Below are 26876 nucleotides of genomic sequence, written 5' to 3'. Positions count from 1 at the left end.
TCGGGGAAGGTGGACTACTCAACAAAAAGTGCTCCACATCAATCACCTAGAGCTGCTAGCGATATTCCTAGCACTAAAATCTTTCCAAGTACATGTACAGAACAAAGCTGTCTTGATCCGCCATGTACTACATACAAAAACAAGGAGGCACATATTCTCTGTAACTGTCCCAGCTTGCACAAAACATTGGAGATGGGCCATTCCACAAAAAATATATCTACTATCCGAACACCTTCCAGGAGTTCACAATCAGATTGCAGATCTGTTAAGTCGACAGACACAACAGTTTCAAAAATGGAAACTACATCCACAAGTTCTTCTACCATTTTTCCACAAGTGGGGCCAACCAGACATAGATCTGTTCGCCACACACGAAAAAGCAAAATGCCCAACTTTCGCTTCAAGGTTTCCACACCCGTTGTCAAAGGGCAATGCGATATGGATGAACTGGTCAGGCAGATTTGCGTACGCTTTTCCGTCACTCCCACTAATCCCACTAGTGGTACGCAAGCTCCGACAACAGACTCTCAAACTAATCTTAGTAGCTGCCACATGGGCACGCCAACCGTGGTTGTATGTATGTATGTATGTATAGGCATTTATATAGCGCACTACTTACCCGTAGGGTCCCAAGGCGCTTCGACCGCTGCGAAACCCTTCCTGGCTTCCCTGAGAGATGGTCCCTTAATGGGTATCTCCAGGGTGAGACCAGGCATCCCCGGCGGTCTGGTGGGGCCGTTAGTGAAGATGAGGCAAGCTAATGCCCAGAGTTGCCGAGTGTGATCGCTGATCAGAGTGGGCACCGAGGCGAGAGAATTATCGAGTCCGCTGACCCTGGTCCAGAAACCTGCCGCGCCGGGAATCGAACCCTGGTCCCGGGCCGTCCTCTGCTCTCGGGTCTGCCGCCTCTAACCAGTGAGCCACACTACTTCACTACTTCACAATGCTGCTAGAACTCTCACTAGTTCCCCACCAAAGACTGTGCCTGTCCCCATCCCTGTTAACACAGAACCATTGAGAGATCAGACATCCAGATCCAAGTCAACTGAATCTGGCGATCTGGCTCCTGAAGTCTTAGAGTTTGGGTACCTTAACCTGCCACCAGACTGTATGAGCATTATTAACCCGTTGAGTGCTTGTGACGAGCTCAGCTCATCATGAGGCACGGTTGAGCTGCACTCATGACGAGCTGAGCTCGTCACGGCCGCTGGAACGTTCGCACGCCGGGATAATTACCCCGCTGTGCTGAACGTTTCAAAACGGGTGTGGCTGTGACAAGCTCAGCTCGTCATGAGTGCAGCTCCACTGTGCCTCATGACGAGCTGAGCTCGTCACAAGCACAGCGGCACCGCGCGCGGCCCCCCTCCCCCCGCACAGCGGGGGGAAACACGCCGCAGAGAAAGGGTTAAAGAAGCCAGATGACCCACTACTAGAGCTTGTCATTGCTGCAAAATGGAAAAGGTTTGCCATTTACTGCACTAATAATCATATTAATCCACTTGATGCTTCCATCCAGAATATCATTAGCTATCTACTGCATTTACAAAGATGTAATCCAGCATACTCACCTATACGTTTACATCTTGCTGCGTACCTACAAAACAGACAACACTTGTCACTATTTAGAGTCCCTGCAATTAAAGCATTCATGGAAGGACTAAAGAGTATTGTTCCTCCTAGGTTACCACCCTCTCCAGTGTGGAACCTCAATATTGTTCTTACCAGGCTCATGGGACCCCCATTTGAACCTTTACACAAATGTCAACTACAATTCCTCACATAGAAATCCGCTTTCCTAGTGGCCATTACCTCTCCTTAGAAGAGTAAGTGAGATTCAAGCTTTCACAATACAAGTACCATTTTTACAATTACATCGTAACAAAGTGGTCCTCAGTACAAATCTAAGATTCCTTCCTAAGGTAATCACCCCTTTTCATCGTAATCAATCAGTGGAGATACCAGTGTTTTTTCAAAACCCAGACTGTAGCAGAAGGAGCTCTACACACCCTAGATGTGAAAAGAGCCCTTCTTTATTACTTTGACGGAACTAAATCCTTTCTCAAAACAAAACAATTGTTTGTAGCTTTCTCTCAACCACATAAAGGCAATCCCATCACTAAATCTGGTATTGCAAGGTGGATTGTAAAATTTATCCAAATATGCTATCAGAAAGCAAAACGCACATTATCAATTCCTCCTAGAGCGAATTCCACACGCAAACTTGGAGCATCTATGGCTTTCTTAGGGAACATTCCCCTAGAAGGCATCTGTAAGGCAGCAACATGGTCTACACCACACACCTTCACTAAACACTGTTGTGTTGATGTACAAGCAAAGCAGCAAGCTGCTGTAGGCCAAACTGTCCTCAAAACGCTCTTTCAAACTACTGCAACAAATACAGGGGAGCATTGCTAGTGGAGACACTGCTGTATAGTCTATGCTAAGTGTGAGATCTGCAGCTCATATGCATCGAACGGAAAATGCTACTTACCAGTATGCATCTGTTCTTGGCATGTAGAGCTGCAGACTCTCACACGCCCACCCGCCTCCCCGGGACCTGTCCTTGTTCCAGTTCTATCTTAATTAGATATACTCACATGGACATCTTTTTTCTTTCTACTAACTCCATCATTTCCCATCATGGCGAAAAACAATCTAAGGATGGAGTCGATGCCCATGCACACTTTCGTCCAAGGGAGGAGTCACTTATCTCGTGACTACAAAGACTTCTTCCAAGACGACAACATGCAATCCTCCGAGCCCAACACCAGATGGCGATCTAATGCGAAGTGTGAGAATCTGCAACTCTACATGCCAAGAAGAGATGCATACTGGAAAGTAGCATTTTCCTTACCTCTCTTGCCCTGTCCAAACTGGATTATGGGTATGCCCTATTCTTGGGCATCCAGAAAAGATGTCTTCATAAACTGCAGAAGGTACAGAATGCATTGGGCTGACTTTTGTCAGGAATCTCAAAATATCATTGTGTCTCAGGCCCTGATCAAGCTACACTGGCTTCCTGTGACAGAGGATAGAGTTTAAGGCCCTCTGTTTAGCCTTGTAAGGCCCTGCACTACATCACCCCAGGCTGTCTCCTGGACAGATTTATTTGGTATGCTCCATTTAGAAAACGTAGTTCCTCGGAATACAAGTGTTTAGAGCTACCAAGGACCAAATGAGCTTCATGGGGAGGCAGAAGCTTTTTGCTGAGGACGCAAAAGCTATGGAACTCTCTCCCATGGCACTAAAGAACTGCTCAGACCTCCTGTCCTTTAGGAAATCTCTCCAGATGAGGCTCTTTAATCATTGAGCAGCACTGTCTTAAGGTTCTCATCAACATCAGTTGCAGTGCCAAAACGCCCCCGGGCATTCAAGCACAATATAAAATTAACATCAAATCAGAGTCTTGAATAATTTCTACCTGTTCAAGAAGATCAAAATGCTCAGGTGCTTGTAGTGCTGGAAGCAGAAAATGGGGTGATGTCCCTTAACCCCTTCGATTCTCATGACGAAACGGTTCCGTCATGAGCGTTGGTTGGCCTGTGCTCATGACGGAACCATTCTGTCATGAGTCCGTTGGCTCATTAGAACGTTCAGCACAGTGCACGAATCTGCGCTGCGCTGATGTGGTTAACTTCTAGAGCATCTACTTTTTCATACCGATCCTGGCATTGCATTTCGAAGATGCACACAAGTTGCAAGACTAAGGAGGCAGTTAGATACAGGAGCAGGCACTCTGTTAAGGAACAAGATACAAGTAATGGAAACCCACTTTACCAGGACCTAGGATGTAATTCACTCAGCCCCCAGCTGTGAACATAATCTCCAAATGACAGATATTAAACACTCAGTTTAATAATATCACACATTTCACATGTTGCACAACATTTTAAGCCAAGCTAGAACAGAAGACACACCCGGCTAGAACAGGAAAAAAGACTCCACATTTGACCTGGCTAAGTCTGCCCAAGTCCCACCTGAAGCTCCCACCACTTCCGATGTTCATCTGGGCATTACTAGACACAACATCTCTCCAAGCTTTCCCTCTTCCTGAGTGGATCCAGGACGTTCAGGATATAAATCTGAAATGTTGGCATGGAGCTCAAGTTCCATTCGTAAAATTTCTCCAACTGCTAGGTCTGCTGGCTTCCTTCATCCTAGTAGTCAATCATGCACGCTGGCACATAAAGGCTCTCCATTGGGGTCCATCTGCCTTGGTTCCAGTATGGGAGCAGTCTGACAGACATCATCACGACCCCTCATACCTTCTCTGGTGGGCAATAGAGGAAAATCTGGCAGGAGGGAAGACCTTTTCTCTACCACTGTAGGAAGTTGGCTAGGTATATACTATACCAAAGTGAGGTATAGTGTGCCCAGAGTCCAGTGGATCCCCAAAGGTAGGCAGAGGGAAACTTAGATAGCCCTTCACTTCACTCTCTATTTGTTGTAGTGTGTACGAGCAGTAAGACAGTATCAGAGGACAGTGTTAAGCATTTGTTGTACACACTCAGTCAGCAAATTAATTCACACACTCAAAGACCAATTGTTTTTGTATGAAAATAATCTTTTAGTTATTTTATTTTCTGGAACCAAGCAAGCCTGGCACAGGTAAGCAATATATACTTTACAGTAGTAATGCAATTGAAATACAGTTTGCACTTTGGTTTGATTTACAGTATGGATGCAGAGAAATACTTAGTAAATGCAGTACATAGACTTGAATATGCTTTTTAGTAAAATAGCGGGTAAGTAACTTTTGAGATTACCAGGCTTACACCGAGTAGTGTACCTAGATACTACTCTGGGAGGTTTCCTGAAAACAGGTAAGTAAAATCGTTTTGGTTAGATTATGCAATTTTATAGAATTTGGTTAGTTTCTCAAACTCCATACTTAAAACTTTTCAATGAAAAACAGTCAATGTTATCCTATGGAGGAAAATAGGGTTATCGGTTTTGAGGTAAGTACTTGGTAGTGGGAGTTGAGGTACTAGGGGTAGTCTCCGGTCCCCCAGGGTCAAGGATGCAGTCTAGTTACACCCTTAGCGGCACAAGGGTGGCTGGATGCAGAGTGCTGAGGCCCAATGTTATCACACGGTGGGATAGGGATCCTCCAGTTGGTGGCTGCTGGCAAGCAGGCCACTTGGTTGGGGTAGCAAAGCTCCTGAACTTTAGCTCAAGGCAAATGGGGGAAACTAAGTAGCACCAAAAGTGCACCTTCAGCGGCACTAGGGCAGCCGGGTGCAGGGTGCTGTTTCGTCGTCTGGCGCCCTGTTATTTTCAATAGGGAACCTCCTGTTTGCAAAGGCACTGCAGGCTTGGGGATGAAGGTCTTCTGGGTCCGACCACCACTTCGAAAGGTAAGTTGGGAAGTTAGGGGTTGGTTAGGCACCGTCCACCCCCTATATGCCACCCTTCAGTGGGAGGGGGCATGAGCCTGTCCCTGGTTGGCTGAGTCCCCCCATCTTCAAGATGGTGTGGACTGAGAGATGTGCTTCACCCGCCTCCCCCACCTGAGGGGGTGGACCCACCCCAGGAAAGGGATACATTGGTCCCTACCTTTTGCCTACCTGTAACGCCTCTAAATCTAGTATTTAGGGCCACCCCTGTCCTATCTCCCCCTCGAACCTGCTCCTGCGAAACTCTGGTGTGTCCTGCAGCCAGCAACCTCAAAAACCCCAGAGGACCTGCATGCCTTCAACCACAAAGACTTTGTCTCCTGGGAACACTGGATTTGTTGGCAGAGGTGGGCACACCTCTCTTCCTCACTTGTTTTCCCCACCGGTTCTCCCACCCAAAGTGGGGTCAGAACCAGAGGGGATCAGTTGCTGAGAGCAGCAAGGGCTTGGGGAAGCTCACAAAGGTGGTAGGCCTTTGAAGCTTCCCCTTTGTGAACTCTGCCCATCCTGGGGGAGGAGTCTTGGCACCTCATCCCAGGATGTGCATTGTTTCAGGCCCCAGAGAGCAGCAAGCTCTCGACCCAGGGGTCCAGAAACATGTCTGGTGGTGGAAGCTGAAAGCAGTCACTCAGCCTGGACACTAGTGGTAGGTTAGTTTTCAGGTGGCATCTCTAAGATGCCCTCTGTGTGCATTTTCATTAAATCCCACACTGGCATCAGTGTGGCTTTAATGTACTGAGAAGTTTGATACCAAACTTCTCAGTTTTCAGTGTAGCCATTATGGTGCTGTGGGGTTCGTAATGACAAAGTCCCAGCACAATATACTCTTAATGGCAGCACTGCACTTCCAATGTCTAAGAATTGACTTAATTACTGTAGGGATACAGGGCTCATGCACCTGTACCCTCACCACTGGTATAGTGCACCCAGCTAGATGGGTGACTGATCTATGCCAGGGCAGTGGGTTGCAGGCATGGCACACAGGGATGTATGCCATGGCTACTCTTAACTTTTTCCTGCACCAAGACACGCAGACTGCAAAGTCAGTGTGTGTGTGTAAGGGTACAGGACCTCTAAGGGTGGCACAATAAGTGCTGCAGTCCTTTGAGGCCTTCTATGGTCACAGTGCCCTGGGTACCTGTGGTACCATTTACCAGGGGCTGACCTGTGGCCAGATATGCCACTTGGGTTGAGGCTTAAATGCAGTTTTAGGGAAAGAAAATATGCCCTGGCTGCCTGATTAGCAGGAGCCCAGGGCACACTCAGTCAAAGCACATCTGCAATTCAGCAAAAAGTGGGGGCAACCATGCAGCAAGAGGGTACTTTCTCACAACCACCAGCATATGGAGAAACTGGAATTCAGATGCCTGTAGGAAGCTGGTGCTGTATATAACATACCAAAGTAAGATATAGTGTGCAGAGTTACAGCAGAGGCTAAATTAGGTAAGCTCTCTTTGTGGTAGTGTGGACGAGCAGTTAGGCTTATCCAGAGGGGTTTTTAAGCAATGATAGCATCCACTCAATCAAGCCTGATGCACACACTCAGAGACTGAATCCAGACCAATTGGGTAAGTATAAAAAAGCTATACCTGTATTTTATTTCTAGAACCAAGCAGGACTTGGTACAGGTAGGTAAAATATACTTTCAATTGTAAACCTTGACACAGAAATGCATTAGAGGATGGATTTGCAATTGTTACAGGTTGGCAACACGTTATAAATCAGTTTGAATTGCACAGTAATTACTTTCAGAATACTTTTTAGTTACTTTTGATTACTTTGACTACTGGGGGTGGTATGCCTAGATACCACAACTATGGATCTCACAATACAAGGTAAGTACGAATTTTTTTGGGCTTGGAGTTAAAGTTTCTATTTTCCCGTACAACACAACAGTTCAACGATAGCATTTTAGGCCCAAAATCTCATCACATGAGTTCCTATGGGAAAAAATGGTTATCTGTTTTGCAGGTAAGTAAACATCATACAAGTGGGAGTTTTGGGGGAGAGGACCAAGGTTCCCCAAGGTCTAGATAGGCACTATTGTTAGCACCAACAGTGGCACTGGGGCGGTCGTGTGCAGAGTGCAGCGGCCCAATGTTAGCCAATGGGGCTAAGGGGGCCTTTGGTTAGGGACTGCTTAGGAGCAGGCCTCTCGGGTGTGGGAGCACAGCTTCTGGGGTTAAGGTCAGCACTGCAGGAACAAACGACCAGCACAGGAGCTGCTCCACCAGCGGCACTTGGGTATCTGGGTGTAGGGTACCAAGGAGACGTTGGGGACACTGTGCTTTTCAAGGGAGACCTTCGTTTTGGCAAAGTTCCTGCAGGCTCGTGCAGAGAGTCTTCCTGAAGGCGACCAATGGCTGGAGTGGTACGTTGGGTTCTAGGGGATGCCTGGACACCGTTGGGGGGGGCCACCCAAGGCCGTGGGGCAGCAGGTGGAGGGGTGACTTCTGGTGTTGGGTTTTCTTACAAGCTCCGGTCGCTGTCGGGCACGCTTCAGGTTGAGGCTGCAGGCATCGGCTTTAGGGAGGTTGGGGCTCACCAGATCCCAGGTCATGATCGCTGGGGAGACCTCCTCGTGATGTTGGGACACTAACTCGGGCCGTGGTTGTTGGGTGCAGAGTGGTGCAGAATCGCAGAGTCATCGGAATCTGGATTCTAGTCTTGAAGTCTTTGTTGAGCAGATATGGTGTTCCCTTAAGACGGAGTCTGTAAGGTGAGTGCAGGGCAGGTCCTCCGGGCACTGGATGGCTGCTGGACACAGCGGTTTCTTTGCTGTAGGCAGGTCGAAGGCCGACAGGGCTTGGGTCAAAGCAGTAGTTCTCCTCTTCTTCCTGGGTCAGCACCGCTCTTCGGTCCTTCTTCTTTCTTGGAATCTGAGGAGACAAGGGTCAGGGTTCCCCCTAAATACTAGATCTGAAAGAGACAGTTAGTTATAGATTCCTTATCTTAGAATTTCCCCCAGGCGTCAGACTGGATCCGGTGAGTTTTTTTAGCAGTACTCCTGCTTGCCGATGGGTCGCGTTGGTCGACTCCGCGTCTGTCGTTGGCGTCATAGTCGCCGGGACGACATTGCGATGCCTATTTAGACGCTGCCACTGGGCGCTGTTGTCAGTTCTTTCGTTTTCTGTGCCAGCCTTGCACCGGAGAGAGCTACCCCTAGACTTCTTTTTAAATCTATCAACTCCTGGTGCGCGAGGAATGGCCCAAAGCTGGACCAGGTTCAGGCCTTACGGCTCCCGTCACAAACTGATGTCTGTGACGGATCTGCACCTTGGGTGGCTTTAGTTTCTGGAGTGCGACTACAACCCAAAGTTGTGCTTCGGCTGCCGGGCCATGAATCTAAAGTGTTTGCAGGAGTGGTCCCGAAAGATATTGGAGGCTCGTAGTCAGCTCATCGTCATTCCCAATCCCGGTTTTGTTAGAGAGGAAGGTCTCGAGACCGCTCGCGAAGGCACCACACCTCGTCGCACTCAAAGTCTTCGAGATCTTCAGGTAAGTCGAATAAGAAGATGGCAAAGAAGCACCAACGCTCTTCGCCTTCTTCTTGTCCGTCAGCTGTCGCGACGTGGGACAGGGAGCATTGTCGCTCTAAGGCTCCATCTCCGGTGCCTGATCCAGGAACGACTTTGCACCCCCCTCCGTTTCCCAGAGCATGAGCATCCCTGCCCAACCTTGTACATTTTACCAAGCTCTCCATCGCATTTTTGGGCAGCCCGACTCTGCCTGCCCGCCTTTGGGCACCACGGAGCCGGTCGGGGGTCCTGGGCTTTTGATGCTGGTGGCTTCTGGCCTGGCAACGGAGGGCCCCGGGGATCCGGTCCTGAATCCGGATCGACACCGGTCAATCTCACTCGACCTTCCCACGTGCCGATACCAGCCGTGCTCCCAGTTAGCGCCACCCCCATCCTCACCCCCAAGATGGGGCCGGACTGATGCCGACCAACATCAGATATGATACTGGCGGGTACTTTGTTCCCCTGTTCATCCCTGGTGTTCCCTACCGCCCAGATGGTGGTGATGAGTACTGGGAGGGGTCGCTGGACCCTTTAGCAGACCAGCTTGAAGAGCCAGACTGGAGAGAGGACCTGGGTGATGCCAGTGGTCTGGACTTTTCTCCAGACCTTAGCATGCTTTCTCCCCCTACCATGGCTCCAGAGGAGGGAGCGTCCTACTCTGTGGTGGTGCGAACGGCAGCCGAGGCCTTGGGCCTGGAGTTTCCATAAATGTCCTGACAGAGGTGCTTCAGCCTGCAGCAGCTTCCTCTGAACCCCTTCTGCCCTTCAATGAAGCCCTCACGGACGTCCTCCTGGGCACCTGGTCCAAACCCAGCACAGGGGCTCCTGTGGAGAAGACGATTGCCCGCCGGCATCACCCGACCCCGGATTACCCGGTTTTCTTCACCCAACACCCTTCCCCCGTGAGCTTGGCGGTCCAGGCTTCTTCTTCCAAGGGCTCCCCCAGATAGGGAATCCAAGAAGCTGGATCAACTTGGGAAATGCGTGTTCTCTTCCTCCAGCTTGGCACTGCGGTCTATTATTACCACATGCCCCTTGGGCTGATACGCCCCTACAATCTGGGATACGGTCACGCAAGTACTGCCTCAGGGCCTGGAGGAGGCCCAGGCCATTCTCTCCCAAGTGGTGGCAGATGGGAGAGACGCAGCTAAATTCATGATTCGATGTGGACTGGATACCACCGACTCACTAGGAAGAACGATTGCCACGTTGGTAGCCCTTAGGCGCTATTTCTGGTTGATGACATCTGGATTTTTGAGGGATGTCCAATCAACCTTGCTGGACATGCCCTTCGATGGCCATCGCCTTTTTGGTATCTGAAAGAGACACGTTAGTGATGGATTCCTTACCTTAGAATATCCCCAGGCGTCAGACTGGATCCGGAATTTTTTGCGTAGCAGTACCCTTGCGCGTCGGTAGGAGTCATCTGCGGCTCCGCGTCCGTCGTCGGCGCCGTGATGATGTCGTCGGAGTACTTAGACGCCGCCTCCGCGCGTCAGTTCTTCTTTTTTCCGCGCCAGCAAGCGCAGATCTGGAAAAAGCAGTACTTTAGTCACTGTTTGACTAACCCTTTTTGATCCCTTTTGATCATTTTTCTTGAGTCTTGCGACTCCGGACGGTGCCGATAGGGATGCCAGGTTTCAAACATTGTGAGGATTGCGACCGACTGATGTCAGTCACTGACCCTCACCGTCGGTGTCTCCACTGTCTCGGCGTCGACCACGACGACAAGGCCTGCTTCGACTACTGGGCCCTGACTTCGAAAGCTAGGCGGGAGCGGTCCCGCAAGCGACTCGAACTCCAGCAGTCGGCCCCTCGCCGCGAGAGGTCCCGGTCCCAACGGAGGTCGAGGGACAGGTCGCACGGTAGGAGCCATCACAGCTCCGAGAGTAGACCTCACTCCTCCGGTTCGAAGTCGTCGTCAGGTAAGCACAAGAAGTCGAAGAGACGTCATCGCGCTTCCGACTCCCCCCGACGCTCGTGCGACGCGGCCGGGGGTTCGGGTGACACCGCCCATGCGGCTCCGTAGGAGTCGCGGGCGTCGCGGCCTGCCCCACACCCTCCGGTCCCTGGGCAGCACGCGACGCCGGAGGAGATCGAGCGCTTCCTCATGGCCATGAGGTCCCTCGCTTCTCCGACTGGCTCCGCGGCGCCTTCGGGCCCAGCGGACCCGTCTGGGGGCCCTAGCGGGTCGGGTGCTTCGGCCCCAACGCCGCCGGCGCCTTTGGGCCAGGCGCCGCAGGGCCCCTCTGGATCCGCTTCAGGATCGGGTCGTCGCCAGATGACCTGACGACCTCACCGGCGCCGATCCCTCAGGTGTCACCTCCGGCGCTGTCCTTGGGCGGCGCCGTCCCCGATGCCTCTTGGCGCCGCTTGGGGAGTTTCACTTCTTTGAACCGGCCCCATCATTTGACAACCCTGATTATCAGGAGATGGGTGATGAGAAGTATTGGGAGGGGTCTGAGGACCCTCTGACACAGTAGTGTCAGTCTCAAGAGGACTGGACAGGTGAACTTGGGGATGCCAGTGGTCTGGACACGTCACCAGACACTGACTTTGTCTCGCCTCCTACCGTGGCTACGGAGGAGTGGGCAACCTACAGTGTGGTGTTGATGAGGGCGGCCAAGGCCTTGGGCCTTGAGCTCCCCGTCGCGGCCGTGAGGACTAACCTCCTCACTGAGGTCCTTAAACCGCAGTCAAGCTCGGCCGAGCCTCTGCTGCCGTTTAATGAGGCCTTGACCGACGTTCTTTTGGGCACTTGGTCCAGGCCCGCTACGGGTTCGCCCGTAGATAGGAATGTGGCCAGACGCCACCGCCCGGCCTCGGGCGACCCATGTTTCCTGTCCACCCACCCCACCTCCGAGAGCCTGGTCATCCAGGCTTCGAATTCCCAGACCGCATTCCCGTCGGCTCCGCCGGACAGGGAATCCACGAGGTATGAGCAGTACGGCAAAAAGATATTCTCCTCCCTTAGTCTGGGACGGCGGTCTTCCAACACCGCATGCCTCTTGGGCCGCTACACCCACTCTCTCTGGGACCTGGTCACGGAATTGCTGCCAGAGTGTCCGTTGGAGGTACGGGCCAAACTCGGAAGGAAGGGATGCAGCAAAATATTCTATTTGGTATGGGCTGGATACCACCGACTCACTAGGCAGAGTGATGGCAACGATGGTGGCAGTTCTTCGCCACGCCTGGTTGAGGTCCGCCAACTTTTCGGCCTATGTCTCATACATACACTTATGGACATGCCGTTTGATGGCCGTCGCTTTTTGGTGACAAGGCAGACCATGCGCTTGAGCGCTTTAAGGACTCCAGGGCTACGGCCAAGTCCTTGGGCCTCTCGGCCCGCGCCAGCAATCGGGTGCCTTTCCCTCCTTTTGTGGCCAAGGAAGGGGCGCCCCCACACGTGCTGCCAGCCACGCACCGCAGACTAACAACCAACGCGGTGGCGGCCGTAGAAATTGCTGTGGAGGCGGTTGGGGACAACGGCGAGGCCAGTCCACACCTTCCCCCGCAGCATCCGCCTCAAAACCCTCCTAGTCCGTGCTTTCAGGCTTATGTGACGCCAGTGGGGGGCAGGGTTCGCCAACACCACTCCCACTGGCGCACTGTCACATCGGACAGGTGGGTGCTGCAAATCGTCCGAAGGGGCTACTCCCTCCCCTTCGAGACGACCCCTCAAGCCATGCCACCGCAATACCACCGCGTATCGGGGGATCATTTGCGACTTCTGCAGGAGGAAGATACGGCCCTCTTGGCCAAGGGGGCCATCGAGCGCGTTCCTGAGCCAGAAGTAGGGTGTGGTTGTTACTCCCACTACTTTCTGGTACCCAAGAAGGGCAAAGGGGGCCTACGTCCTATCTTGGACCTACGGAACGTCAAAGGCTTCCTCTAGAAGGAGAAGTTCAAAATGCTGACTCTGGCTCAGGTCTTAGCTGCCCTGGACCCAGGAGACTGGATGGTAGCGTTGGACTTGCAGGACGCTTATTTCCACATCCCCGTCCTGCCGGCCCACCGGCGCTACCTGCGGTTCACGGTAGGCCACTAGCACTTTCAGTTTACCGTGCTCCCCTTCGGCCTTACCAGCGCCCCACGGGTGTTCACGAAAGTGGATGTTAAAGGCGAGCTTGCCCCAGGCTGTCGTCTTCCACCACCAGACTATGGCGGACCTCTGAACTGTTTGGGTTCACTATAAAATGCCGAAGTTGCACCTGACTCCCTCTAAGATGCTCCCTTTCATCTGAACTGTTCTGGACACAGTGCAGTTTCGGGCTTATCCTCCCGAGCAAATGATACCGATGTTTCAGCCTTTTTAATGTATTTCGTCATTGCATCCAGCATCCTGCCGGTGGGTCATGCCAGATTGCATATGCAGGCTCTGCAGTGGGATCTGCAGTCCCAGTGGGCGCAGCATCAGGGGAATCTTTCTGACTACTTCCAGATCTCGGAGGGAACTGCACAACAACTGCAGGGGTGGTTAACGAACCAAGATTGGGACAGAGGCAGATCCCTCTCCCTTCCCCAACCAGGCTTAACAGTTGTGACTGATGCATCACTTCTGGGATGGGGCGGCCACCTGGGAGAGGCGGAAATCGGAGGAGTCTGATATCCGGCAGAGTGAGTCCGGGCTACAAATCAACCTGTTGGAGCTCGAGGCGATTCGCCTGGCACTGGCACTGAAAGCATTCCTTACCTTCCTCAAGGGGAAAGTAGTGCAGGTGTTCACAGTCTACACCACTGCCATGTGGTGCTGCAACAAAGAGGTTGGGTTGGCGTTGTGGACCCTTTGTCAAGAGGCTCTACGCCTTTGGACATGGCTGAAACATCAGGACATGACACTGGTGGTTCATCACCTAGCAGGTTCTCTGAACGGACAAACTCCGCAGTCAATGCCTGGTAGCTCCGTCCATCATCCCCTTTTGTATCGCTTTGTTTGCCCTAAGTTGGCAGGGTATGCCCAGACGTGGGACCCTTGCTCACTTTGCCACTGGATTGGCTGAAACGTGTAGATCTTTTTACTAGCGTGCTCGCACATTTATTCAGATCACGCCTTTACTGCTTTTTGTCCCTTGAAACCACAGGATACCTAATAAACTTTTTTCTTTCCTGGTAGTCAAACCATTATGCGAGCGGTGATCGTACAGACGCCACGTTTAGCAGCCCGGGAAAGATAGCCGTGTGCACGCAATAGCCACGTGCACAATATTACCCGGCTGCGCAAAAGGACCCCGTTTTTTCAAATCAGAATCGTAATTCTCGTATCAATATAGAACAAGCACTCGCTTGGAGGCATTGAAATAATTACGCCCCTTGTGAACCACGCAAGGAATGTGATGACAATATCACATCTGAACAAGTTATTTAATAATATTTGAGTTGAGACAGAAGCTTCCTCTTATACACTGAGGACTGTGGGAGCCTGTGAACGTTAGAGGCGATCACCACAGAAATACTACACATTCTGTAGATTTCTTCTGGCAACATAACTGCAATGGTATGATACAATTCTGTGGAGAAAACAAATAGAGACTGTCCTGAGGAAGGAAGCCATTATCAACTTAAGCTTCCGAAACGCGTCAACGCATTTTCACCAAGTCATATTCGGCGTTGCCAACAAATAATCTGGTTTAAAGGAATATTATTCCCCCATTGTTGTCAAACGAGGGCCCGAAATGACATAACTAAGACAGATAGCAGTGTCTTTTTTGATAATTTTCTCCATACCCACATTAGGTGGTTTTAATTGTGTATTTCATGTTTTTAATTGACTATTCATTGATATCTATGTGTTTTTATTTATAATAAATTGTATACTTTTTTAATAGATTGTTTGTGTTCCTTTCTGGTAAGTGTTCTCCCATTCAACAAGATGCAAGATAAATAAATGTTGTGGATTGAGTCTGTCATTTTGAGTCCTGATTTAGGAGCAGGAAATAACATCTCCCATAGGGAAAAACTTTTTGTTTTACTTTTCAGTATATTGGTGCTCCATTTCCCTACGGGTTATTACGAGCCCCTCTCTTCCATTTATACCAAACCAGTCAATTTTAACACACTTATTACATACACTGCACCACACTTTTTCACCACACTGCCTTATGTTTAATTGATCTTAGGTGATCTAGTCCTGGATTACATCAAAACATCTGCGAGCTCCTCCTTTACACTTGCAAGGAGTTGTAGCTCCTTGGTTGTAATAGTGAGCAGCCAAGAGGAGATTCCAAATGATGAAGCAGCCACTTTGGTGGGTGATGGGATTCCGTTCTCTTAATTGAGACTCTTCCCCTTTTGCACTCTCCTGGGGTGTGTACTGCCCATACGTCTGTCTATATATTTCTTTCTGAGACACGCAAATTCTTTGTTGTTGTTGCATTTCTAGATGGACCTTTTCCTCACTCTTGAGAATGCACACTGCCTACAGTAACATGCACTCCAGTTTCTGTTTCAGAGAGCATTTGGAATGTGTTTTGGTTGTGTTTCGGTTTCCCATATGTTTGATACCTTCGGTCTTGAGGAAGCTACGCCTGTACCAAGCTGAAGTCATCCTTGTCAATCCGGACTGGCCAAGTAGAGTCTCTGAGACTCTCCCTGTGTTTCCCACTTCACCTCTCGCTCTTGACAGTCCTCCTCTCATAATGGGAGCGGAAGGGTCTGGTCCAACATCCGAAAGTCCAGAGCCTCTACCTTCATACTTGGAGATTGAACAGGAACAACTGTTCTCTCTCAGGGGATCTCCATTGATAATCATAAGCACTAAATAGTCCTGCCCATGTACGGGAAGCCCAGAGCAGTTATTTACAATATATTCTTAAGTGTAGATGTTTGCCTTTCTTCAGGAAGGCCTGGATAAGCACCTAAGTTATTACATGTTTTGCAGCCTTTAAATGAGACTATATTAGCCATTTGCTTTCATTTGCATTTAGAAAAGGGTTGATTTTAAAATTTTAAAAATCAGGAAAATTATCAGGAGCTGTCCATATAAATCTCATTCACAAATCTTTTTTTAAAGGAATATAAGGAAGGAGGAAGAAGACAATAAAGACTTGTCTGCTGCAACTCTGCAGATATGAAAACAGACTGTGCCCTGAATGGCGCTCAAATCTCACCAATATCACATCATGCCTAGTAGGCTCATCATGCCAAGTAGGTGGCAGTTCCCGCAGTTCTCTTTTTACCGGGCAAACCGCAACATCACTTCGGGAAACAGACTGTCTATATACTCTTTGTCTCTTCCACAGGAGAGGAGGCTGGGATGCTTATGATTTCTATGTAGATTCCCCTGAGAGATAACTAGAATGACAAGCAAGAAACCATTCCTTCTTTCTTAGGGGATTCTCCATAGATGTACATAAGCATTGAATAGAGTAGCAAGCCCAATGTGACAAACTGCAGTGGAATAGAAAAGAGATGACCCATAGAGAAATCTAAGCAAATAGATTCCTCAGGGAAGCCTGTCCTACTTGAGCGTCTTTTCTCACATCTCAGCCCAAACAATAGCGTTTGGTAAAAGTGTGAACTGATCTCCACTTAGCTTCTTTGCATATTTTAGCAATGGGAATTATAGCGATATATAGGCTGCCAAACATTAAATAACTTTTTTTTTTACCAACCAGCAGCTACATAGCGCACAAATATTACAATTTACAATATTCAGGAGCACATAGTATTTGGTGTTACAGTCTCAAAATACACATATCAATTGTCTCTGTTAGCGATACCCGCAACTGCAGATGATAGCCCGTCTTATATGTGTCTACACTTCCAACCCGCCCCACCTTATTTCCCAGCATCCGTTATATGCATAGTATCACAGTCTTGTTATCTTAAGTGCTGATTACTTCATGAATCTGATCGTGAGTTGGAATCCTGCGCTGCCTGTAGGTAATTGACAAGCGGCTCCCTGAAGTCCCTGGGTCGGGAAGCTTGGGGAATGTCCTCTGCATAAGTCTCCAGCGTAGTTTTACAATAGGTCATGTCCATGATCCAATCTTTAAGCTGGGGGGTCTTTTGCTCCCCCACCTTATCACTATGAGCCTTTTTGCAAGCAGTAATGCTACCGCTAAAAAATTCCTGCGTCTAGCATGTTTGAGTCTGCGGGAGCCAAGTATGCACACCAAAAGGGTGTTGGGAATCTGCTCCGATAGCATTTCGGATAGTGTAGTTGTGACTTCGTCCCAGAATGTCTGCAGTTGTGGGCATGATCTGCAAGTGTGTAAGAAGTCGGCGTTCAGTACCCTGCACCTCTGGCAGGTGTCTGTCTCTCTTAGGCCTAGTCTGTGTAACTTAGCCGGTGTATAGTATAGTTGATGAAGGAATTTGAAGTGGCTAATGCGCAGGTTGCAGTTCGACGTGAGGAGGGAGAGTTGTGTGCAGCTGTATTGCCAGTCTTGTTCATCTATTGACTCACCAAACGCTACCTTCCATCTGCCCAGTGCGGCAGTAGATTTCTCACAGCCTGTTCCTCTTGGTCTGCGTTATATAAACGTGTTACCAGGTTCTTACGGTTGGGAGCCGTTAACATTATTTGTATCGTTTGCAGCTGTGGGGGTTCGTCCGGAAACATAGTGAATAAGGACCGAACAGCCGTACGCAAACGTATATATGCAAATTTCTTCAATGGGTGTTGATGAGCACAAAGTGAGGGGTCTGTCCATGCATTTTCTTTTCTTGTGTTACAGTGATCTTAGGGTGCCTCGCCGTGGGCAGTGCCCGAGCATACACCAGCAGCTTGCTTGCCTTGTGTGCCAACACATGCCATGCCCTTGAGGTGCATTTGGTAGTGTGAATCTCATCCCTTGGTGTGTGCCTTATCGGGTCGGCTATGAGCGCGGGCAGAGGCAGAGGAGCCACGCTGTCCGTTTCCAGCGCGATGTGTGGTATGTATGCATGCGGTTGTGTCCAATAGTGAGCATGTTGTACTTGTGCGCAAAGATAATATAGGTGGAAATCTGGCACCCCAAAACCTACTAGGTGGTACGGTTGGGTTAAGACCTTCCAACTAGTTCTAGCCTGTTTGGCTGCCCATGTTAGGGTTTGAAGAATAGAGGGTAGTCAATCAAAAAACGCTGTGTTCAGCCATATCGGAATGTTCCAAAATAAGTACAGGAACCTAGGCAATATAATAATTTTCTGTAGTGCTATTCTGTCCGCTATTGAGAAAGGCATTAAACATTTAATAACTTAAGGGCATATCCAGTCCTTCCTTAAGAAAGACAAACATTTACACTTAAGAATATATATATTGTAAGGAAGTGCTCTGGGATCCGCTGCACATAATCTGGATTATTCAGTGCTTATGATTTCAATTGAAATTATCATGAGAGAGACCTAGGATTACAGATAAGGAACCATTCAGTCCTTTTTTGCCTGCTGCTAGAAGTGGTTGATGTCGTTTGGTTAGCTTGTTACTCCTCCAAGAAATCGTTTGCACCAGGCAGGGAAACTGCTTCATTGCTTCATGTGTGATGTTGTCCGTTTTGTCCTTTAGTTGATCCAACAGGGGTATGCAGGGAGGACAGCTAAAGGTACTGCTTCAGCCTTCTTTACATTTTCAGCCCTCTCTGTTGATTTTGGAAGGGGCACCGTACATGTTCATGCCGTTTCAGTTCATTTTGCCCCAATGGCACCTTAAATTGGTTCTAACCTTTCTAATGAAGATTCTGTTTAAACTGTTACACATCTGCCAGCTGCTGCTTTTGACACTGAAAACTTAGTTTTTGTGCACATAATGTCAGCTTTGCGCATCAGGTGCTGCTTGTCCGCCCTTTACCAGGCAAGGTGGTACTCGGGACCGAAGAGGCTTTGTTATCGAAGGCGTTGGCAGGTATTGACCCCGTTTCATATGGGGCAGTCTATCATACTTCTCACATTTTATCCCCAACCGATCTCACCAAGGAAGCAGAGAGGTTACGTCTGCTTTACCCTTGTAGAGCTGTGAGCTTTTTATATTGACCAGAGGAAAGAGTTTAGGTCTGATGATCAGTATTTTTCTTTTGGAAATGTTGTCAACAAGAAGGTCAAGGGGGGCCGAAAAGGATTGTCTTCTGTATTGAGATTTCTACTTCCTTGCTAAAAAAAAGAACCACTATAAGGAATGCTGAAGATTGCCCTTAACGGAAATTTTACACAGTGACATGGGCTTTCCTTCACATTTTTTCAAGCACTATTGTTTGGAATGGGGATGGCCAGTTTGGCCATTCTGTGCATTAGGATTTCCTGGTCTGACCATTCCTTCAGACCCACCATGTGGGAGGTGGTACTGCTGTTTTAGCTACCTGGTGATTGTTACTGTTGCAAATTAACTGTCAATCGAAGCTGACGTGATGTATGGCCTCAGGAAGAAAGTTCAATGAGGAACTGATATAAGAGCACCAGAGTGGCTCCAGTGATATCACATCCATGCTGCAACTGACATTGAGATGGAACCAAAGTATAACCACCAGCACAGGTGGGCTGTTGCAAAATTTCCAGATCACTTTTCCAGTCTGGAACCAGGGATATTCAAGGGATATTAAAGAGGTAATGAACCTGCAGGTAAAGTATCCAACAGGAAGATAGTTTCTAAAGGTAAGAAACATTTTCTTTAGAGATATTACATTTAGGAGGCCAAGATAGATGAGTCCCTGTTGCATATCACCTGGACCAGGAGATAGGTCAATTTGTCACTTTGAGATATTACGGGGGCAAATTGACAGTGGCGCCTGGCACAGCAAGATAAAATGTTATGCAGGTAACAGTGCGGCTTGACGAAGTGTGACAAATTCACAGAAGCTTAGCAAGAGCATAGTGTTCAGTAGGAATAGAAAACTGTCTCAAATATACAGCGTTATCCAAACGAGGATATGAGGGCATGCAAAATGTTCACTAGAAATAGAGGTACAAAAATGCTTTTGCTGCTTAAAAAATGTATTGGAGCGAAAAATTATGAATGAGAGAAAAAGAAGTGTCAAGAGGCTATATAAAAAGTAATTTTTGAGTGCAGTGTGTGTTCTATTGATATTAGGTTCATTTTCTTAAAAAACAATTTTGAGGACATATAACACTTTTATCTTTCAGGCTTTGAGTCAATGTCTTCTGAAGCATGCAATTGCTCTGTGGCAACTCCTCTCTGCTCGCAAGTCCGAACACCTGATCAGGCTTAAAAGGGTAGGTTCTGACATCGTCCAGCTTTTGAAATTTCATAGTCCTTAATTAGAGGAACAGTTGCTCTCAAAGGATCTTCTTGAATTCATGATAATTTGAATATCTTCAATAATGTGTGGAATCTTGGAACGCTTCGTAAAGCTCATATGTTTTTAAAGTAATCTCAAAAAGCCTTTTTATTAAAGAAAGGCAATTAGAATTCACGCAAAACAACAGAAAAATAATTTGTCTGACAAGCTCACTCTAATTTGATCTAAAAATAAAAAGATAAAAATAAAGCAGGAAATTGTGCAAATCAGCATAACCAAGTTCTTAGATGAAATGTGACACTGCGTCTTTGAGAAATCTAGGAGTACAATTATACCAGAATGCTTACCAAAGCAAATAACTCTTCCACCTCTCCCAGTCAGAGAATACAGTGGATTTAGATGTCTGTCAAGCGGTAGTCTCTCCTCCCTAATGATGTTGAAATCATCCCATAGCAATTTGAATCCTGTATCTCATATTTGCTATTATGCCATTTTAGCTCAGTATGAGTGTCCTGTGTGAAGGGGAGGGATATCAACATTAATTGTTGGCCAAAGCTGACACTATACCTGCCACCGCAGCATAGTGTCCCATGTTATCTGTATGAACCTTGGAAATTACCTTGGAGAAGTATTTGTGGCTTAGATCACACAGCCTTCTGGACCTTTCTGTGAACCCAAAGTGGTACACTTAGTCATAGCGCCGACTTCTCTGAAAAGTACAGCTGGTGCTCATAAGATGATTCTCTTGTGGTAACAGAGCCATTCATAGCTAATTGAAATACCACTCCTCGTTTGAACATGTTGTTATTTCTGTTCACATTCCACTGTAGGATGCATATGCGGTATGCAGGCTTGGTAGTATTGAGGTTACTAGTCGTAGGCATTTGAGGTAATTCCAAGTGACAGATTACCATTCTCTGTAGTACTCACCGGAATGGTGTTGTGTCCTGTTGTGGCTATCTGAAAGAGACACGTTAGTGATAGATTCCTTACCTTAGAATATCCCCAGGCGTCAGACTGGATCCGGAAATTTTTGAGTAGCAGTACCCTTGCGCGTCGTCTGCGGCTCCTCGTCCGTCGTCGTGGGTGCCGTGATTACGTCGTCGGAGTACATAGACGCCGCCTCCGTGTGCTGACGTCAGTTTTTTTTTTTTCTTCGCACCAGCAAGCGCAGATCTGGAAAAAGCAGTACTTCTAGTCACTTTTTGACTAACTTTTTGGATCAATTTGATCATCTTTTTGAAGTCGAACGACTCCGATCGGTGCCATAGGGATGCCTGGATTTAAGCACTGTGAGGATTGCGACCGCACGATGTCGGTCACGGATTCTCACGGTCGGTGTCTACTCTGTCTAGGCGTCGACCACGACGACAAGGCCTGCCCCGACTTCCGGGCCCTGTCTTCGAAAGCCAGGCGGGAGCGGTCCCGCAGGCGACTCGAACTCCGGCAGTCGGCCCCGTGGGGCGAGAGGTCCGGGGTCCACAGGAGGTCGAGGGACAGGTCGCGGGGTCGGAGCCACCACAACTCCGTGAGTCGGCACCACTCCTCTGGGTCGAAGTCGTCGTCCGGTAAGAAACACAAGAATTCGAAGAGGCGTCATCGCTCTTCTGACTCCCCCGGCGCTCGCGTGACGCGGCCGGGGGTTCGGGTGACACCGCCCACGCGGCTCCGTCTGAGTCGCGGACGCCGCGTCCAGCTCCACACCCTCCGGTCCCTGGGCGAGACGCGACGCCAGAGGAGATCGAGCGCTTCCTCATGGCCATGAGGTCCCTCTCTCCTCCGACGGGCTCGGCGGCGCCTTCGGGCCCAGCGGACCCGTCTGGGGCCCCTAGCGGGTCGGGGGCTCCGGCCCGACGCCGTCGGGTGCTTCGGCCCCGACGCCGCCGGTGCCTTCGGGCCCGGCACCGCAGGGCCCCGCGGTCCCGATGCCGTCGGCGCCTTCGGCGCAGGACCCCACTGGATCCGCTTCGGGATCTGGGTCGTCGCCGGTGGACCGTACAACCCCCCCGGCGTCGGTCCGTCAGGTGTCACCTCCGGTGCCGTCCTCGGGTGGCGCCGTCCCCGATGTCTCCCTCGACCCGGTTCTGGCGTCGGAGCGGCGCCGCTGGGCACCGCTCTCGACGGCGCTTGGGGAGTTTTACTTCAATTAACCGACCTCATCAATTGACAACCCTGATTATCATGAGATGGGTGATGAGGAGTATTGGGAGGCTCTGAGGACCCTCTGACCCGAGAGTGTCAGTCTCAAGAGGACTGGACAGGTGGACTTGGGGATGCCAGTGGTCTGGACACGAGCACTTTCAATTTACCGTGCTCCCCTTCGGTCTTACCAGCGCCCCACGGGTGTTCACGAAAGTGATGGCGGTGGTCGCAGCCCATCTGCGCAGGTTAGGGGTGTCACTCTTCCCCTACCTCGACGACTGGTTGTTGAAGGCGGGCTCGCCCCTGACAGTCGTTGTAGGAGAGTAGGGTCTGCAATCCTATGGTCACCCCAGATTTTTGCTTTTTGCTTCACTGGTTTACGACTTTCCCTGGCTGTGGGCCTGCTAATCAGACACACAGCCTAGCTGTTCTCTCTCTAAATTTACACTCATGTACTTTAGGTGCATTTACCAATTGGTACTGGGTCACTCTTGTAAGTCCTTGTACAATGTACCATAGGTACCCAGGGCATAAGTGTACCCAAGGCCTACCAGGAGCTGCAGCATGTATTATGCCACCCCTGGCTGGCCATCTAAACAGACACAACTAGCTGCTTACACAGCTGGGGCAAGGTGGTGTAATCACCCTTTGCTGTAGATATAGTATACCTATATCTAACCCCAAAATGGACACATATACTCCTATAAGTCACTCCTATGGCAGGCCTTATCAATCCTGAAGGCAGAGTGCTTGGAATTATGTGAGATGGTGCTCTAGCATGAGCTGAGCCTGTCTGCAGCTTTCGGAACCATGTCCTTATAGCTGTTCCATGATAATGCTATACCATATACTCTTAAGTGCATTATAATCCTCGCGGTTATTGCTAACTTTGGCATAGCATTATCGAAACATGTCGTGTAAGGTGTCATACGCTTTGGAATACTACCCCCTCGCCAGTTCTGGCGACGGGGGTAGCATTCCACCCTTCTAGAGGTATAAGACATGTATGTAACTAGAACCCCGGTTTAAGTTAACCCGAGCCTCAGCATCACAAAATGGATGCTGCTGCCAAAGACAAAAGTCTGACCTCCTGCTGCTGGGAGTCCTTCCAGCAACGGAGGCCTGGACAAAGGGTTTCCTGCCTGGGGAGGTGCCAGCACCACCCCAGACAGGACTTTGTGTATCCAGATAGGCAGGGCTGAAAGGAATGAGACATGCCGGGGCACACAAGGTGTCCCTGTGCATACCCCGGTTCAAACCAGTTGCTGGGGCACTCCAGCCTTAGCTCTGGCGTGAAACCGGACAAAGGATAGGGGGTGTAACCACCCCCCTTCCTGGTCCCACCCATGGGAGGGACCTAGTCACTAGTACAGCCCCCTTTAGCAGAATAAAGGTAGGAGCTGGTCCCATTCCAAATTAGATTATCTTGAACAACTTTACAAGAAGAAACTCTGGGCTTCAACGTTCTGCTCCACAGAAGACTGAAGAAATCTCCCTTGTGGCCAAGGAGTGACCACCCTGCACAAGCAGGCACCATCAAGCAGCACAGCTGGAAACCGTGGGTGCGACGAGACACGTCGGACCGGCCATCTTTGAAGAACTGCACTTCACTTCCAGCACGACCTCTGAGGCACCCTCGAGAAAGTGCTTTGGGGATTGAGAAGCCCCAGCCCCGAGCAGCTCCTGCACCGAAGACCAGCCCTCCAGCTTCCACGAGATCTACGTGGGGCCCTTTTGCTTGATTGCTGCTCGACGCGTTGTCTGGTCACTTGCCGGCTGGCTAGTGGCCTCCTAGACGACGAACCTTGAAATCTACACCGCTGGTCTGGTTGCTCCAGACTGGCCCTTGCTTCCTTCCAAAAGAGAAGCACCCCGGACCCTCCTGGTCCGCACCAGACGCCATCTTCACTCACTGCGTGGGTGGCCTTTGCCAAGGCCTGTTGACTCCGATTCCGGAACAGACACCGCCGACTTACGAGAGCCTGCGTGGGACAGCTCGTGCCTCCATCCTGGTTGTCGAAGACACCTCCTGGTCCACGTGGCTGCAGAGACAAGCGTTACCTCCTCACCTGATCGCGACGACATAGTCTGGTTCCTTCCTGGTTCCACGCCGGTCACTGGCTAGTGACTGTGAACATTGTCCCCTCTGCTTTCAGGTCTCCATCTTCCTTGATCCACCCTTGAATCACTCCAGACATCTTCCTCCTGGTCGCCTGCAGCATCTTTCTCCAAGGCTCCATTGACTTCGACGCGGAAACCCGACACACTTTCACACCTATGCACCCGCAGCCCGTGGGTGAGGTAACTAGAGCATTTCGGTGCTCATAGGTAGATTGACTCTCCTATTGTCCAGGTTGTGAGAAGTTGGCCTGATATGCAGTGCTCACTATTCTAGTGATCACTATGTATCAGTCCAAACGACCCTTACTGATGATTGGTTGTAAGTCAACCTTATAGACCAGCTATCCTAGTAGCATGGATGTGAGAAGTTGGCCTGATATGCAGTGCTCACTATTCTAGTGATCACTATGTATCAGTCCAAACAACCCTTATTGATGATTGGTTGTAAGTCAACCGATAGACCAGCTATCCTAGTAGCATGGACAAGAGCAGTCTTTAGGCTAGACTCTAGAGGGCGTGTTAAGCCAGCTGTTATACCATCACATATACCCCTTGAACACCAAGTGAAAGGACACCACACAAGTTGTTATGAAAATAAAGTATATTTATTTAGAACACAACAACCCTGGACTCTTTATGAGGACAGGGTGCTAAGCACAATACAAAGCTCTTAGGAAAATACGCAAAGTTGCACAATTTACACAAATGCCCGAGGGGCACGAAAAACCATATACTCTAAAAGTGGAATGCGAAGTTACTAGCAGGTAAGTACTACTCTAATAGACTTTAGGATCGCTAGGACTGGACTACTGAACCTTCAGATTACTAGCAGGAGGCCTAGGGGGATCGGGTGCAGAGTGTGCATTCTCACGCGGGATGCAGGACAAAGTCTATGGTTGCTAGGAATTACAAAGTTAGTGTTATCGGACGAATCCGACTAGGTAGAGCTGAAACGAAAAAGGATCTGGACCCTTGGATAGTGAGGCTATGCTGGGGCACCAAAATGCCGATTTTACCTAGCCCAGGGGCTGCGGCTGCATAGGTCTGGAAAGACGTCTGGAATCCTCGTTGCAGTCTATGGAGCCTGAAAGAAGAAGTTGCTGGCAGGCGACCAGTGTTGGAGTTCGGAGTGATCCAAGCCTGGATCGAAGATGGAAGACACCTCTAAGCAGAGGGGACCAAGTTCTGAATCACTAGCCAGTGATTAGATGGGCACCAGGATGGCACCGGATCGAGTCACCTCGACCAGGTGAGTGAGCGACGCTGGGCTCTGCAGTCTCACGGACAAGGAGGCGTTGTCGGCAACCAGGATGGAGGTGCGAGCTGTCCCACGATGGTATCTGCTGTCGACGTCGCTGGACCCAGGATTGGGGCAACACGTCTTGGCAAATGCAAGCCCACGCGGTGGACTCAAAATGGCGTCTGGAGTGGACCAGAAGGGTCCGGGGTGCTCCTCTGTTGGAGGGGAGCAAGGGCCAGTCTGGAGCAACCAGACCAGCGGTGTTTGATGTCGTCGTTCGTCGTCAGGAAGGCCACAAGCCAGCGGGCTAGTAGCCAGACAACGCGGTGAGCAGCAAAGAGCAGAAGGGCCCCACGCAGATCTGGTGGATGCTGGAGGGCTGAACTTCGGTGCTGGAGCTGCTCAGGGTTGGAGCTTCTCGGGCCCCAAAGCACTCACTCGAGGATCCCTCGGCAGTCGTGCTGGGCAAGAGTCGTGCAGTCTTGAAGATGGCCGGTCCCTCGAGGTCTCGTCGCACCCACGAATCTCAGCTGAGCTGACGATGTGGGTAGAGGTCAGAGGTGCCAGGGAAGCCGGGTCTCGTCATGCTGGTCAGTCGGATTCCGGAGGAAGGACGTGCAGCAAACCGCAGTGTTCTTGGATGGTGCCTGCGGGTGCAGGGTGACTACTCCTTAGTCACAAGGGAGAAATCTTGAGAAGAAGTCGAGAGTTCCTTTCGTAGAAAGTAGTTTCAGGATTCAAAGATGATCTGATCTGGAAGGGGGCCCGCTCCTATCTTTATACTGGGAAAAGGGGCTGGCACGCGACTAGGTCCTGCCCATGGGTGGGACCAGGAAGGGGGGTGGTTACACCCCTCTCCCATGCCGGACTTTCCCCAGCTCAGGGGCTGGTGTGCCCCTGGAACTGGTTCTAGCCGGCAGATGCATAGTGAGCACCGGGGTGCCACTTGCTGTCAACTTCCTCTAAAGCCCTGCCTACCCAGGATACACAAAACCCTGTCTGGGATGGTGCTAGCACCGCCCCTGACGGGAAACCCTTTGTCCAAGCTCCCCTCGCTGGAAGGACTCCCAGCTGCAGGAGGTCAGACTTGTGTCTGTGGTGGCAGCATCCATTTTGTGATGCTGAGGCTTGAGTTAACTTTAACCGGGGTTCACAGTTACATACATGTTGTGTCCCTCTAGAAGGGTGGAATGCTAACCCCGTCGCCAGAATTGGCGAGGGGTTAGTATTCCAATTCGTATGACACCTTACTCGACATGTTTTGATAAAGCGATACCAGAGATAG

At 49.9% G+C, this 26876-nt stretch overlaps 1 protein-coding gene across 1 annotated transcript in view; it reads left to right on the top strand.

Annotated features, from left to right (window-relative positions):
* The window catches only part of RNF213 (ring finger protein 213), a 2876335-nt gene that overhangs the window by 2797392 nt on the left and 52067 nt on the right, over positions 1-26876 (top strand). The window contains exon 64 of the mRNA XM_086931045.1: positions 19973-20062. Coding sequence (XP_086787171.1) covers positions 19973-20062 — 90 coding nt within the window. The remainder of the gene's footprint in view (positions 1-19972; positions 20063-26876) is intronic.

This window comes from Lissotriton vulgaris, chromosome 7 (genome assembly GCF_964263255.1).
Source record: "Lissotriton vulgaris chromosome 7, aLisVul1.2, whole genome shotgun sequence".
Lineage (NCBI taxonomy): Eukaryota > Metazoa > Chordata > Amphibia > Caudata > Salamandridae > Lissotriton > Lissotriton vulgaris.
The sequence above is the reverse complement of the archived record's forward strand: the minus strand, read 5'-3'. Positions and strand labels throughout refer to the sequence as shown.